At 56.9% G+C, this 15096-nt stretch overlaps 1 protein-coding gene across 4 annotated transcripts in view; it reads right to left on the bottom strand.

Moving 5' to 3' along the window:
- The window catches only part of PCNX2 (pecanex 2), a 281650-nt gene continuing 266554 nt past the window's right edge, over positions 1 to 15096 (bottom strand). For 3 of the 4 annotated variants that reach the window (XM_082407549.1, XM_082407552.1, XM_082407551.1), the window contains 5 exons: positions 14617 to 14847; positions 13037 to 13311; positions 12204 to 12391; positions 2495 to 2943; positions 1 to 1000 (listed from right to left, as the gene is read on the bottom strand). In XM_082407549.1, the coding sequence (XP_082263675.1) occupies positions 839 to 1000; positions 2495 to 2943; positions 12204 to 12391; positions 13037 to 13311; positions 14617 to 14847 (1305 nt within the window). In that variant the 3' untranslated portion in view covers positions 1 to 838. The remainder of the gene's footprint in view (positions 1001 to 2494; positions 2944 to 12203; positions 12392 to 13036; positions 13312 to 14616; positions 14848 to 15096) is intronic. The other variant, XM_082407550.1, reaches the window with a different exon arrangement.

Here is a 15096-nt window from a genome sequence, read left to right as displayed (position 1 = left end):
TAACTGTAAACATTTTAATTCCAAAAACAAAGGTATGTGCAAATGTCCTGTGACACGGTAAGGATTGCTTGGCTTGGAAACAGGCGTGCATTCCTGGGAAGCACACAGTAGCACTGGGCGAGACGGGGCCTGGCTTCTTGCAGGACGTTGCTGTAACTGCAGTTAGTATCATTCCTAGGTGGCCCTCCATGACCTGCCTCAACTAGACTTCTGCACTCACGTTGCTGGGGATGGTTGGCTCCTTTCACAGGATGCTTTGGACGTGATTGCATGCACTATCACATTTTTCGCAGTAAAGCTGTCACTGGTTTATACTTAACAGCTGCATAAATATTATAAAGAAGTGAGATGTTTCTCTATATGTAGACTGAACATCAGCGCGTTGGACCAGCTGATGGTGTGATACGCGCTGCCGTCCGCCTCTTTTTCACGGTAACAGTGACATACAAAATGCCAGTCGTTTAGCATGCAGCTGTCTTATTTTCATCAGGACCAGAAGGAGTTATTTATGTGCCCTACTTGAGTTGTCTTAAGATGTTAACATGGCTTTTATTTGAATTTTCCAGTTCTGGGAGGGGTGCTTCCCACGCCCCGCCTCTCTGGGGCCGCGAGTGCCAGAGCAGGAGGGAGGCCTGGTGTCAAGGTTTGTGTTCATCACGTGAGATATTTTTCAAGAACCTGAGATCAAGTTATTCTGTTTTGTACACAGCACTCATCTTCCACAGGATGGATCTCCCGGCTCTCATTCTTTGCGCTGTTTAGCTTGGGGATCGCAGGGGAGAAGCTGGGGGTGCTTGCGTCCCTCCCCGACGGCGTGGCTCCTCTGGCCCGGGCTCAGCTACTGCTCGTCGGAAGCGCTCTGCTGGGACGCCGTGTCGTCCAGGCCCACGTCCTCCTGGCTTGCTCTTTTGCACATCACCCGCAGGTTCTCGGCCGCGTGGCGATCTCGAAGCAGCCCCTGCTCGGTGGCCTCCGTGGGTTCGCACGGCTCGGAAAAGTGCTTCCAAAGAGAAAAGAGAAGCAACAAGTGATGGCTCAGCAAAGCTGACTGCTTCCCCTGATGACCACCCCACGGCTGTTAAGTACCAGCCGGCAGTGTGGCAGGATCCTGGGGTCAGAGTCTAAAGTCAGGTCCATTTACAGAGGACCAAAGCGGGGGGGGGGTCTTTGAGGACAGAACATGCAGCCCGAGCCACGGGCAGAGGGAGGCACCTCTGCACACAGGGACGTCTTCTTGGGTAACCTGGAAAAACATGACCTTGGGCAAGAGATCACTTGTGAGCCTGGATTTCCTGAGTTTGGGTCAATGTCACTTCGTATACATTTAGCCCTGCACAGCTGCTCAGTCCTGCAGGTTTGATCCCAAACAGTAATACCGAGGCCTTTTTATTGCGGCTGCACATGGTCCCAAGGACCCAGCCATCCCTGTGGGAGAGAGAATTTGCCAGAATCCCAGAGCTGCATCCACAGACTGTCTTAAACACACGTTGGGGGTGGCAGAGAGCTGCGATATTTTGTGCACCGTTACTGAGGAAATGAAAAAAGGGAAGTTTGTTTATGTTTAGCTATCTAACTTAAACTCCTGAAGTAACCCGGGGCTCCAGAATGCTCAGAACCCTGCCCTGAAGGCCGGCACACCATCGCTGCGACCCCGCGGCTCTTCTTAGGGGGGGTGCACGCCGGCCTGGTTTCGAGGTGGCTGGAGGTGCCACTGCATGTCTTCTCCTTCGGGCAGGGGGACGCGCCGGCCTGTAGGGCGTCTCCCTACGGGAAGAGGGTAAGAGCAGAGCCCGCATCATCCACCTCCAAATACCCACGCCCGGAAGCAGAAGGCCAGCAGCCTGTGGCTCTGCTCCTCCGCGGGCAGGACAGCGTGTGAACGTTCAGACGGAGCGTGGAAGCCTCCATCCTGAGGCCGGCTTTTGCCTGAACGTCCCCGATCTCTCCCTCCCTACCACAGTACAGAAGAGAGTGGCTGGGCGTTTATTTACGTACTTGACTGGTGAAGCTCAGTTATTCATCCAACGCCGGCTAGCTTGGGATCCTCGATAAGGAACCGTTTATGTGGGCAAAGTCCTCAAAGCTCTCTAACACTGAACCGCGCAGACGCAGAAGGCCACCTCGGGAGCCACCGTAAAACCCGGTGGCTGGTGAGCTGCCTGCAGCGCCGACGTGTCCTTTCCTCTCCCTCAGCCAGAGGAGTGTGGACAGAGAAGGTTCTGTCTGCACCCGTGGAGAACGTGCCCCCCAGCATCCTGGGCTCAGGGCGAAGGGGACTCTGACATCCGGCCCCCTCCACCGTCGCCGGCCTGGGCGTCATCGTTACGGGGCCCGGGCGACGCATCCTGTCCGCTGCCGGGCGCGGTCAGCCCAGCTCCCGTCTCGCTGCCTGCCTGTTACTCCGGGAACCCTACAGGGGAGGTGGCGGGAGCCTGCAGGCCCGGGGGACCGGGCTCATCGGCCAGGGGCGCCCCCCACCCCCCGAGCCCCTCACCCGTGCGGCCTGGCTGGCGGTCCTGGCCGAGGGGCCCAGGGCGATGTTGACACTGCTGGAGGACTGGGTGTCGCTGGTGTTGCCCCCCTCGGCGGCAGACAGCCCGGAAATGACCAGGACGCTCGAGAAGCTCCTCTTGCCAAAGAGGAAGCTGAGGGTGGAGCTGGTGGACGAGCCCAGGCTGGACCTGATGAGGGCCTCGGCCCGCTCGCGGACGCTCAGGTGGCCGGCGGCGGGGGTGGCCGGGGGCTGGGAGTGCAGGGACGCCGCCGAGGGGCACAGGGACAGCCGGCTGCCCGAGAGCCGCCGCGCCAGCTCGTGGACCGACGTGGACGTCTGCAGGAAGGCCGGGCGGCTGTCCACGATGGGGCCGGGCGAGCGCGGGATGGGCGGCGTCTGGCTTAAGGTCCTGGGGTCCTGGACGGACTGAGTCCTGTCTTTTCTCCTGCCTTTAAAGGAAAGCAGAGCAAAGTAGGTAAACGACAAGGACCTACTGTAGAGCACAGGGAACTCTACTCGGTATTCTGTAGTAACCCATGTGGGGAAAGAATCTGAAAAAGAACGGATACATGTATATGGATAACTGAATCGCTTTGCCGTGCACCTGAAATCAACACGTCGTAAACCAACCATAAATTAATTTAAAAAAAAAACACGTAAGAGTGGGAATTAAAGAGAAAGAAGGGAAAAGCAAGGGCATTCAAAAAGTCACTTAGCTAGTCAACCAGAGCTTTCTGAAAAGGGGGATTAAAAAAAAAAAAAAGACAGCAGAGCAGACCAGCTTGCCGTGGCAGGCAGCTGCCAACGTCAGTGTCTGCGTGGTGAGGCGGGCGGGCTGCTCTGCGGGGCCCGAGGGACCCAGGCTGGCCTCCCACCTTCTGGGCTGGGGCGGAGGGCTGGGAGCCCAGCTCGGGGCTCCACTAAGCCCTGAGGACTGAAGGATGGGGCGGGGGTGCTGGTGTGGGGAGCGGCGGCCAGGGCGATGGGCCCGTCCGGTTTGCCCAGGCCTGTCCTGGGTTTCGCACCGAAGTCCCTCGTCCCTGGGAGCCCCTGTCCTGGGCAAACCCATAACGTGGCCTCATCAGGCAAATCCCATCTGGTCCCTGCTTCAGGACTGGGTTCCCGGGCTCCTCTGATAAGCAGTGATGAAGGGAAGGCAGGTAGGTTTGCATCATGTTTAGTTGCCTTCGAAAGAGGAAAAAAGGGTTGAGCCACATGCTGTGGCCTTTTTTTTCTAGAAAAGTTTTCCCTTAAGATCAAGGTCTTTGAGAGGAAGCCCTCCCCAGCCCAACTCGGGCGTGCCCGGCCCGGGTTCCCACGTCTGTCAGGGCTCCCAGCTCCCTTTGGCCAGTTGTCCCTCCCCTCAGGGGTCCTTCCTGGCCCAGCTCGTGCTGAGACTTGCTGAGACGAGGCCTTTATTTTATTTTTTATTGGAGTCTAGTTGATTTACAATGTTGTATTAGTTTCAGGTGTACAGCAAAGTGAATCAGTTGTTATACATATATCCACTCTGGCCTAAATCTAAAAAAAAAAGAGAGAGAAAAACAAGGCCATTTTGGATACACGGGACTGGACTGGCCAAGGATTTGGTCCTGGCACGTCTCTGGAGGAAGGCAGGCTTAAAGGGCCTGTCTTGTGCCTGACTTACCTCTGCGGCTTTAGAGACCAGGCTGGTGGAGGAGCCTTGAGCTTGCTGGAACGCTGAATTCCTTAACTTAAGCCTCACTGCTCACCAGGGTCTAATTTTAAAATATTATTTTAACCACAAGGTCCTACTGGGCAGCACAGGGAACTATACTCAGTAGCCTATGATAAACCATAACGGAAAAGAATATGAAAAAGAATGTATGTATATGCTTAATCGAATCATTTTGCTGTACAGAAATTAACACAACATTTGTAAATCAACTGTACTTCAGTTAAAAAACAAAAAATAAAAATAAATAAAATATTCTTTTGAAGGGGGCAGCTGGTGACGTCACGGTGCTACCAATTGCCCTACTGACGTGTGTCCAGGAGTGGCTACAGTTACACTCAATGGGTAAAAATAGAGGGGGCTGCAGGGTGGGTACCCCCAAGGAATGTCACCTCACCCCAAATGCCCAAATGATGAACTGGGCACCCGGTGATTCTGAAATATTTATGTTTGCCTATGGGAACAGCTGAGAGTGACACATCTTTTGCGAGAGAACTCCTTAGGGAACAGATGTTACTGTGGACATTCCCCGGGTCCCCTCTAGCCCTGCTCCTCCCACAGCGGCGGACTGGCTGAAAGGGCCCTCGTGCCTCACGTCGACCTTACTGCCATGTGCCCACTGTGATGGTGGGTGCCCGTTGCCAGAGGGCACTGGGGTGCCCACGTGGCTCCCTCCTGCCCGTCTGCTGAGAAATCGGGGTGCTCCCCCCGCAGCGCTGCTCACAGAGTGGGACTCCCTGGGTGAGTGCAGGCATGGGGCTCCCACCCGGGGATGGGGCCCATCTGAACGGTCCCTGCTGAAGCGTTAGTATGTTACTCTTACAGAGGAAGAAAGAGGGAGAAAGGGACCCTGACGAATCCGAATTAAGAACAGAGATGGTGATTTGTTAGTTTATTCAGAGCTTGGCAAGGCCAAACATCTGTTTGTGATTTATACTGCAACGCTGATTGCTGCCCCAGAATAGTCCACATTCATCCGCAAGACAGTGATTTTGATGTTGGAGAGACCACCCGTACTTAGTGGGGGAACTCAGCTCATTCCAGTAACAAACAGACCCATCTGTGTGCCAGAGGGGAATGGCCTGTGTTCCCATGCAAGATGGGGTAACCCCTGCCCTGATTTCACTGCTTCAGATGTTCTTGGGGCTTTTTGTCGCTCTTGATTTTTTCAAAGTTAGTTAATTTTGCAAATGGAACAAGTACGAAACCAAGCTAAATACATCTATGCTACTTATTTTGTAGTTTTAGTTTGCCAGTTACTTCATTATCAAATTAGGAGTGTTTCTAGGGAAACTCTCCTTAGAACCTGGGTTGAAATTCCATATAAATTACCCTCCCCTGTTCATTATCCCAGCATTATTCCTTTGTCTTTGATTGTTATCCGAAAGGTGGTGGTGCAAATCCTTAGAATAGGATAGAAGAGAGAAATTATATGTATCAAATGTTAACTACTGAATCTAGATGAAATGTATGTAGGTAGTCATTGCCTTATTCTTGAAGTTTTTTTGTACTTTAAAAAATTTCAAAATTTCAAAACACCAAACTATTAAAAAAAATAGGATGGAAGAGATAGCCTTCCTGTCCAATTTGGGATTCAGATTAGTTACAAATTCCTAACTGCTCTCAGCAAGCAGACCACCAGCCTCCACCAGTGGGCCAAGTCCCCTTCCAGCAAGCAGTCTGCAGGTTGTCAGGCCGCACTTAGGGCGGCATAGTGAGTTCCCGGCCGTTGGGCGTGAGGGCCCGTGAGTCAGGCATGAGGTGCTGGGCACCCACACGCTGTGCCCACCTGGGATCCCAGTCCTCTGAGAGTCTGGCAAGGGCCAGGATGGGGATACCCGGCTGGGGACCGAAGCAGGGACCCAGGGAGGGAGGGAGCAGTTGGGACTCCAGTTATGGGCACTGAGCCTTGGGCACTGTGAGTAAAACAAGAGCCTGTTCTTAGAATTTCGTTCACATTCACCCTTGAGAGCGGCTCAATCACTGCTGCGTAGCTAGGCTTCTCTGTCATGCCCTGCCCGGAAGTCGGGTCCTCCACCTCGGCCCCGGGGACTCCCGCAGGGCACAGCACACCAATCATCACTGGTTGCCTACGTGGCATCACGCGGTGCTCTCCACCCTCCGCCCTTCCTCTCTGACTGCAACGCCGCATCTACAGGCTCGGCACGCGGCACACTGACCGGGAAACAAGGGCCCAACCTGCAAAACTCACCTCGCGTGGAAACCCAAAGCTTCTTCAACCCCTGACTGGGAACAGAGCCAGCCCCAGACGGTTTGGGTTTGGCCACGGGCTTCTTAACCTTGGCCATTGGAACCATCTGGGAAGCTTCAAAAGTGCCTTGACCTAGACACTGAGACCCACCCCCCCCCACCCGTGTGCCCCTGCAGACTGGGCCCTGGGCCTCCCCTGTAGCCTGGGAGGCAAGCTACGGGGCGGGAGCTGGGAAGGTGAGTCTTCCAGGTCGAGTACAAAGATCCGGGATCAGGAATATCCCCCCCAGGACTGGAGACCGACCTCTAACTTCCCTGCGCTGGCTGAGCAGGCCCCTGGCTTGCTTTCTGGAAGCTGTGGGCACCATGGTTTGATTCAATTGGAGGGAGGGCGAGAAGGAGGCCAGAGAAGCCGGAGGCTGGAAGGAAACCCAGCAACTGCACAGCACAGAGTCCCCTTTGGCGATGCCGTCCTGCTGGGAGCGGCAGCGGGGGGTGGCTTCCCAGGCCGCCCTCCCTCTTCCAGGGGCCTTCGGGCATCTCACCACTGGCCGCGTCATCTGGGAAGAGTCCTTGGTGGCAGGTACAAGGCCGTGGCGCCGGGCAGGGCTGTCCCCCTCCCCATGTGCGGCTCCTTCTGGGGCCGGTGTCCTTGGGGTCACAAGGGCTACTGCACTCGGGGCTTCGGTAACTGACAGCTTTGCGCCTGGCCCTGTCAGGGTGCGAGAGTCCCCCCGCGATCCCCACTCTCTGCACCAGCTCAGGAGGAGGGGGCCGGTTGGGGGAGGCCCCTGCCAGGCTTCGGAGACCTGAGCCGGGCGGGGGCAGCTCTCCTCTTGCCTGCAGCACAGATGCTTGTGCGCACCTGCGTTTATCGGGCGCTGAGGGACGCAGCCTGAGATCCCCACTGGAAGCTTACCCCCGCCTGGGCTTTGTTCTCCAAGTCCCGGGGTTCCGACATGGTGCTTATTTACAGGCGGGGCGTGTTTCTAGCTGCCAAGGGACGTGGAGAGAAGGGACAGGGGTGCTGGCCTTGAACTTCCCCCAGGGAGTGAGTGGGTGCAATGAACCAAGCCAAAGGTGGCCATGTCCCCGTATGGCTTTAACCAGAGTGGGAGTAAAAAGATGGAGACATTTCAGTGTTCCAGGGGCAGGAGGAGGTATCTTGCCCTGGGTGTGGGGAGTGAGGTTGTCCCTTTCTGATGCCAACTTCAGGCTTTTCTTGATGTCTCTCAGGGGCCTGCTCTGCCCTGACAGTCCAAGATTTCCCTGCTGCCTTGATGCGTGCCTGTAAGTCCCAGTGGCTGGTTTCAAGCCAACTGTCTCATGTGTTTCATCCTTTCAAAGGCAAGTTTGGACTCCATCCCTGCCCAGCCCCGCAGAATGGGTGTTTGGCTTATGCCACGGGCTGTGATGCCCCCTGCTGAGTTTCAGGAAAGCCTCGCCCCGGGCAGCCACTGAGGCGGGGGGATAGTGAGGCTGCAGGCAGGGCTGGAGGGCAGATGGGGCCATCTCTGTCATTCCCCCTCCGGGACTCACGCCCCACCGGCTTCTCTCAGCCCACTGGGGCCCCCTTGGGACTCTAAGCCAGATGGTCTGAAAGGTGGTCACTCTTGCGTCCTTCAGGGGACCAGCTGTGCTGCATCTGGAGCCGCCTGGATTTTCCAGGGCAGGGAGAGCCCGTCGGGGACCGTGGCGTGGCCCTCCTCTGGGGGAGGGAAGAGGGCTAGCTGCCTTCGGGCGTCTCCCTCCCCCCCAGGACTAGGCCCACTCGGTGTGGCCAGTGCCCGATCCCCAAGGCATCACCAGGAGAGCAATCAGTCTTAGGTGGAGACTCTTCTAAAGATATATGAAGGGTTCTGGCAGGGGGCTTGGGGCACAAGGACGAGCCGACAGGATCTGCAGCTGTTGGCGCTTTGCTCTTGGCTGTGACAGACAGAAGCTGGCGACAGCTGAGTCTCACCTGGGAATTCTGTGGCCTGAGGGCCTGACAGCCCAGCCCCCGGGGAAGCCTCACGGGGAGTGGCTCAGTCCATAGGGGGACCATCCACCCATACAGTCAGCCCGGGACCATCCATCCATACAGTCAGCCCGGGACCATCCACCCATACAGTCAGCCCGGGACCATCCACCCATACAGTCAGCCCGGGACCATCCACCCATACAGTCAGCCCGCGCCCGCTGAGCACAGCGCCGCCTTAGCCCTGAGCGGCCCTCCCAGGACTTTAGAGGGTCCCACTCGACGCCCGTTTCTCCTACCACATCTCTCCCCAGGACCAGGAAGCCACGGAGACAAGGGATGCTTTGGGCGGCCCCCATACCCCCCGCCACCTAGCGCCGGGGTGCCTGGCTCTCCAGAAGGCCCTGCCCGAATCCAGAGCCTGCCCAGACCTGCCGCCAGGCTGCCCCCCAGGGAGGGCCTTGGGCCTTCCTGCAGGTGTGTGCACCGAGCAAGGCCTGCGGCGGGGCAAGAAGCAGTAGGCAGGTATGGATGGAGTGTGGACGTGCAGACGAGAGGTCTACATGAGCACAGGCCCCTCGCGGGCATGGCAGGGCGAGGCGCAGCGGGCCACGGTCCCCCTGTGTGCTCCTGTCCCCGCCCCGAGAAGACAGGGCCGCCACCGGGCACCCCCTTGCACTGCGCTGGCCTAGTGCAGGCGCGGGCAGCTCCCAGGCCCTGAGCACGCACAGCCTGCCACAGTGACGGGGGCAGAGCCGCGTGGACGGCTGGCTGGCCAGGGGCCTCTCTGAGGTGGTGGCATTTGGCCAGAGGCTGAGCGAGGGAGCGAAGAACTGAGCTGAGCCTGGGGGCAGGACGTCCAGCCTGGGGAAGCCGCAGAGGCAGAGGCTCTGCGGGGAGGAGCGCTTGGCGTGAGTGAGGGGCAGAGAGGGGGCTGTAAGGCCAGGCAATGTGAGCCAGGGGTCATGGGGAGACCTGCAGGCCAGGCGAGGGCCCAGTTGGGCCCCCCAATTCATGTGCTGAAGTACTAACCCTGGAACCTCAGGATGTGACCGTATTTGGAAAGAGGGCTGTTGCAGGTGTCATTCATTAAGATGGGGGTCGTAGCGGAGTACGGTGGCCTAATCCAACGGGACTGGTGTCCTCACCAGAAGGGGAAATTTGGACACAGACACGCACACAGGAAGAATGCCATGAGAAGATGAAGGCAGAGATCAGGATGAAGCTTCTACAAGGGAACGGACGCCCAAGATCACCAGCAAACCACCAGAAGCCAGGAGAGTCCAGGGACCCATTCTCCATCATGGCCTCAGAAGGAAGAAACCCTGCCAACACCTTGATTTTGGACTTCTGGCCTCCAGAACTGTGAGACAGTCTTTTGTTGAAGCCACTGAGTTGGCGGTACTTTGTTACAGCTGCCCTAGCAAAGGAATACAGGTTTGTTCTGAGGGATATGGGAAGACTTATTCAACAGAAGAATGTCCCAAGTTAAAATACTGTCACCCTGGCTGGTATGTGGAAAAGAGATTTAAGACTTTGTGCAGTTGTCAGGGCTGCCTGAGTGGCCAGAGAGAGCAAGAGAGCGGTTCTTCTTTTATTTGGGGTGGGGAGGGGCGAGGTGGGCCCCCTGCCAGCCCTCTGACCCTCTGACGGGCAGGGGGCACCCAGTCTCAGGACAACTCCCCAGGAGTGCAGGGCCTTCTTTCCAGACTGTCAGCTTCTAGAGCACAGGGAGACACATGTGTCTGCCCCACGTCCCCAACCCCTGCCCTGCCCACAGTGGGGCCTACAGAACCCGGGCAGCTGCTTCAAGAAGAGCTGGGTGTCAGCTTCACCTGGGGGAGCCCCAAGGAAGGCCAGTTGTAAGAGGAGCCCTTGAGCCAGCGGAAGAAGTCAGGCAGGGCACGGGGGGCACGCGAAGAGCTGGAGCAGCTCCAAGGCCTCGGACGCTCGGCAGAGGCTTCCGGAGTCTCCCAAACAGGAGGACCGCTGGGTTTAGAGCCCGGGGCCGGCTGCGGGGGTGGGGGGGGCTCCCGCTCATGAGGCCCGTGGGCGATGTCGCCTGGTGGGCCTGGTGAGCTCGCAAAGCACGGAAAGCCAAGCGTGGCCTTGGGAGAAGCGATTTTAAGAAGCAATAATGGAAAATGAACAGCTGGTTTGGGCTCTGGAAGATCCAGCTCCAACATCTGCCATGGAAGCCTCAGGCTCTGGCGGTGAACGGGGGGAACATTCACAAGCTACGCGGTCTGGATTTTAGGACAGAAAGGAGCACTGGCCCTTTCCAGGCCACGCAAGCGCTGGCACAGCTTCGCTTCTACGAAAGGGAAGAGCCATCTCACTGAGTCAGAGCCCGTCCAGCACGCCCATCCTCGGCTCTTTAAACGCCTGCGGCCCCGCCAGCCAGAAACCCCCCCGACTCCAGCCTCCCTCTGGTTCCCACAAGTCACCTGGTTAGACGTGCCAAGCGCTCAGGAATTTCTCCATTTGGAACCTACCTTGCATTTTCCCATCTGGAAGATCACTTTATGTGACTTTGAAACTTAAAATTCTCATGCGATAACAACTATTAACTAAGCAATGAGAAACTCCTGGCCTGAGAGCCCAATACCGGAGGCCTCGGGCTGGGCGACTGCTCTGCTTGGGGTTGGGGCAGACGGCACGGGGCGGGGAAGGGGGCCTTCTTCCCCCTAAGCAGCTAATGGCAACCACTTTGCCCATCTACCTACCTACCTCTCCCTCCCTCCTTCCCTCCCTTCCTTCCTTCCTTCCATCTCTCATCTATCTTCTATTATCTAGCTATCATCTATTGATTCATCTCTATCTATCTATCACATATCCATCCATCCATCCATCTATCGTCTATCATATGTCTTCTACCTATCATCTGTCTGTCTCTCTGTCTCCCTACCTATCTGCCATCTTGCCCATCTTTATATAAATCCTATTTCAGTTAAATCCTCAGCCTTGCTTCCAGGAGACAGGGACCGTTCCTCATTACTCATTCGGTGCAGAGCTGGCAGGGGAACGCGCACAAAAAGGCACTTAATGAACCCTTCTGGAGGGTAAAAGCACTGAGGCCAAAAGGCGAAGCCACTAACAGGTTTTGAAGGGCAAAGCTGAGTGCCAGTGCGCCAGCAGGAACCAGGGCCAAGCATCTGTCTCTCCCGCATCCACCCGGGCGCGTCCTCTGCGGGCCCTCGGGGTCGTCTTTTCTAAGCCAGCCCCCTCCTCCCAATGGACTGGGGTTTTGGAACTTCATCCATCTAGTTGAGCCTAACTGATTTTAAACTTTAAACTCAGCCCAAACTTGAACCAAGCCACCCCCTCCGTCCCCACCTGCTGGCACCCTTCTTCCCTCTTTTCTTATGCTCTGAAATGTCAGGTGTAAGTGCAGGAAGGGGAGAGCTGTAGACAGTGGGCAACGGCCTCGCCACAGACTTGGAGAGGGGGGCTCAACTCACAGAAAGACGAAGGCACCATCATGGACCAAGAGCTACAACACAGCCCGACACAGAGGCACGTGAGCCAATAGGCACTGAATGAGTGAGAGAGGGGGTGGAAGGGAGTGACCGCTGGACCAATGGACAGACACATGGCTGGTTGGCTGGCTGGCTGAGGTGATGGGCAGACGGATAAAGGTTAAATGCTGAATCTAACACATGGAGAGTTGTTTTCTGAGTAGAACCTATAAGAGTCAGTATACTTGGGGCATCTTTTGTCCCAACACTGATTTTTCCTGCATAAAGGGGCTCTCAGAGGTTAGAACGACAACACAACCCACAGTGCTGGCCAGTGGGACTACAGGAGCCTTATCAGTAACACGAAGCCCCCGCTGCACGCACCTGTCGTCCTTGTCCCTTCAGGGGGTGACCAGTGGCGGTTCCCATCCTCTCTGGGCTGTTCCGAGCTGCTCTCCCGGCTCTCACCACTGGGGGCACTGCTGCCGCCTATGGGCGGGGCGCCCCCGGCATCCGCATCCTCGACGTTGCCGGCGCCGGTCTGGCCGGTAGCATCGAAGTCCTTCCGCACCCTGTGAGAGGGAGAAACGCTTGAAGGGTTCCCACCAGAACATTTCTAATTGCCGTAAACGCCCCATCACATTCGTGTCCAAATCGGGACGGCAGACCGGACTCTACAGGTGAGCAGCACACCTGAGATACAGGTGGAGAGAGGGCCTTCCGTTCCCCAAACCTCAGAGTCTGATAAACGAATACACCGCGCCCGGATGAAGGAGCCGCAGGTCCCACCGGCCACAGGGACCCTCAGCTCTGGGGCCTGACAAGGAGCTCCGCCAGATTCTGACAGAACATCTTAGAATTCGTTCCAACTCACCAGGGACACCGTTCCAACGGGGCTCTGAGAAGACTTAGGGGATGAGAGATGCGTGCTGGGTGGGAGGAGGGATTTCAAGCCCCGTTCTTTGAGACAGATGTGTAACAGTCACTCCCAAAGACCCATAACCTCGGCAGTTCTGCAAGGGCTCAAGCCCAAGTCTCAGCCCGTGGATGGAAGGGGGAGGGAGGCAGACTCATCTGATGAAACAAAGGCTGTGTTGGCGGGGCACTTGGGCACGGAAAGAGCGATGGACGGTGACATTCCAACCAGAAGCCCTGGAGTCGCAGCCCCGCCCCATCCAGCATCCGGGTAAATAACGGCCTTTGTTGTCAAGACCCACCTTAACCACTTGGTCCGGAACCACGCCCTGACGCTGTCCAAGGTGACGGGTCCGCTCCAGACGTTCTTCAGCTGCCTGTGGGTCCCTAGGTAGGAGGTGGTGAGCGGGGAGACATACATGGGGTACCCCAGGGGCTGGTCACAGGAAGAACTGATCAGGTTCCGGAGGACCTGCTTGTGGTTCTGGATGCTGCCGCGCTCGGGATTGCAGTTGCGGAGGAAGATGAGCTCTTGCTGCTGCCCCGCCCAAAGGCCACGGACACACTCTCTGTTCACCTGCAGGGCGGGGAAGACGCGGGGAGAAAAGCAGATGGCGGGGGCCTCCAGCATGTTGGTTCTGGGTCTGAGTACCTGGGACCACAAGTACCTGGGACCACAATACTTTGGCCTAAAGCTTTCATAGTCAAGCCCGAATGGCAGCCCTGTAAGGTGGATGTGATGCCACTTTCACGGGGCCACAGAGATCAAATAAAAAGGAAGGAAGGCTTTGTTTCAGCCCGGTGGTTTGAAGCTATAGGAAGAAGACAATCTCTGGGAAGGAAGTTCTCGGGTTCAGGAACAGGTTATTAGAGGAAGGTCTGGAATTTTAGAGAATTATAAAGTCTTTAAGAATGAGCTAGGGACTTCCCTGGTGGCGCAGTGGTTGAGAATCTGCCTGCTAATGCAGGGGACACGGGTTCGAGCCTTGGTCTGGGAAGATCCCACATGCCACGGAGCAGCTGGGCCCGTGAACCACAACTGCTGAGCCTGCGCGTCTGGAGCCTGTGCCCCGCAACGGGAGGGGCCGCGATAGTGAAAGGCCCGCGCACCACGATGAAGAGTGGCCCCCACTTGCCGCAGCTGGAGAAAGCCCTCGCACGAACCGAAGACCCAGCACAGCCAAAAATAAATAAATAAATTAAAAAAAAAAAATTAAAAAAAAAAAATAGCTATAAAAAAAAAAAAAAAAAAAGAATCTGCCTGCCAATTCAGGGGACACGGGTTCAATCCCTGGTCCGGGAAGATCCCACATGCTGCGGAGCAACTAAGCCTGTGCACCACAACTACTGAGCCTGCGCTCTAGAGCCCACAGGCCACAACTACTGAGCCCGCGTGCCACAACTACTGAAGCCCGTGCGCCTAGAGCCCGTGCTCCGCAACAAGAGAAGCCACCACAGTGAGAAGCCCGCGCACCGCAACGAAGAGTAGCCCCCACTCGCCGCAACTAGAGAAAGACCGCACACAGCAACAAGGACCCAAAGCAGCCATAAATTAATTAATTAATTAATTAATTAATTAATTTAAAAAGAATAAGCTAGATCTGACCCTCAGCGACATGTGTGTCTAGCCCACCAGGACTTCTTGCCGAAGCTGTCACCTGCGCACCGGCTCTCGGGGTGGGAAAGGGCCCTGGAGGAGACGCACCGCCTGCCCCGGGGCTGCCCTGCACGCTGGCCAATGCTGCCCCCCAACCCTGGGGCTGTGGGTCGAGACAGAGGATGCTGGCCCAGGGCGAGGGCATCGGTGCCAATCCTTCCTGTTTCTTCTCACATTCCGCCCAGGTGGGAGGCTCGCGCCAGCTGGGAAGGATGGGCCCCGTACCTTGATCACCTTGAAGCTCAGGAAGCTTCTGTGGAGCACGATGACCTTGTACTCGTCCGCGCCCTCGTCTACCACGTGCCGCAGGGTCAGCAGCTCCTCCCTGTTGGCCAGCACGGCGCCCCTCCAGGCTGGGTCGCCCTCGTGGCAGATGACCACCTTCTTCTCAAAGGACTGTATGGCCTCGTAGAGGACCACGGGGTCTTCGTACTCGTCGGGGCAAGTGAACTGGTCCTGGGGAAGGAAGTCCATCTTCGGGTCAGGAGGACCAGAGAGCTGGCCCCGGGGGGGGGTGCAAGGCCACGTCCACCTCCACATCTCACAGTTGCCCTGAGTGGATGGAGGACACCTCGCCAACCCAGCACCCTTGGCCTCGGGGCCGTGCTAGGCAAAGAGCTTGCGGCTTAGGTGCCTATGACTTTTTGAGACAGTGTGGGCACTTCTGATGTCATTTTCTCTGGCCAAGTCCCCTCTTCCATCCTA

The sequence above is a fragment of the Balaenoptera borealis genome, assembly GCF_965194805.1.
Source record: "Balaenoptera borealis genome assembly, chromosome: 10".
NCBI lineage: Eukaryota > Metazoa > Chordata > Mammalia > Artiodactyla > Balaenopteridae > Balaenoptera > Balaenoptera borealis.
This window is presented reverse-complemented; position numbering and strand designations above follow the sequence as displayed.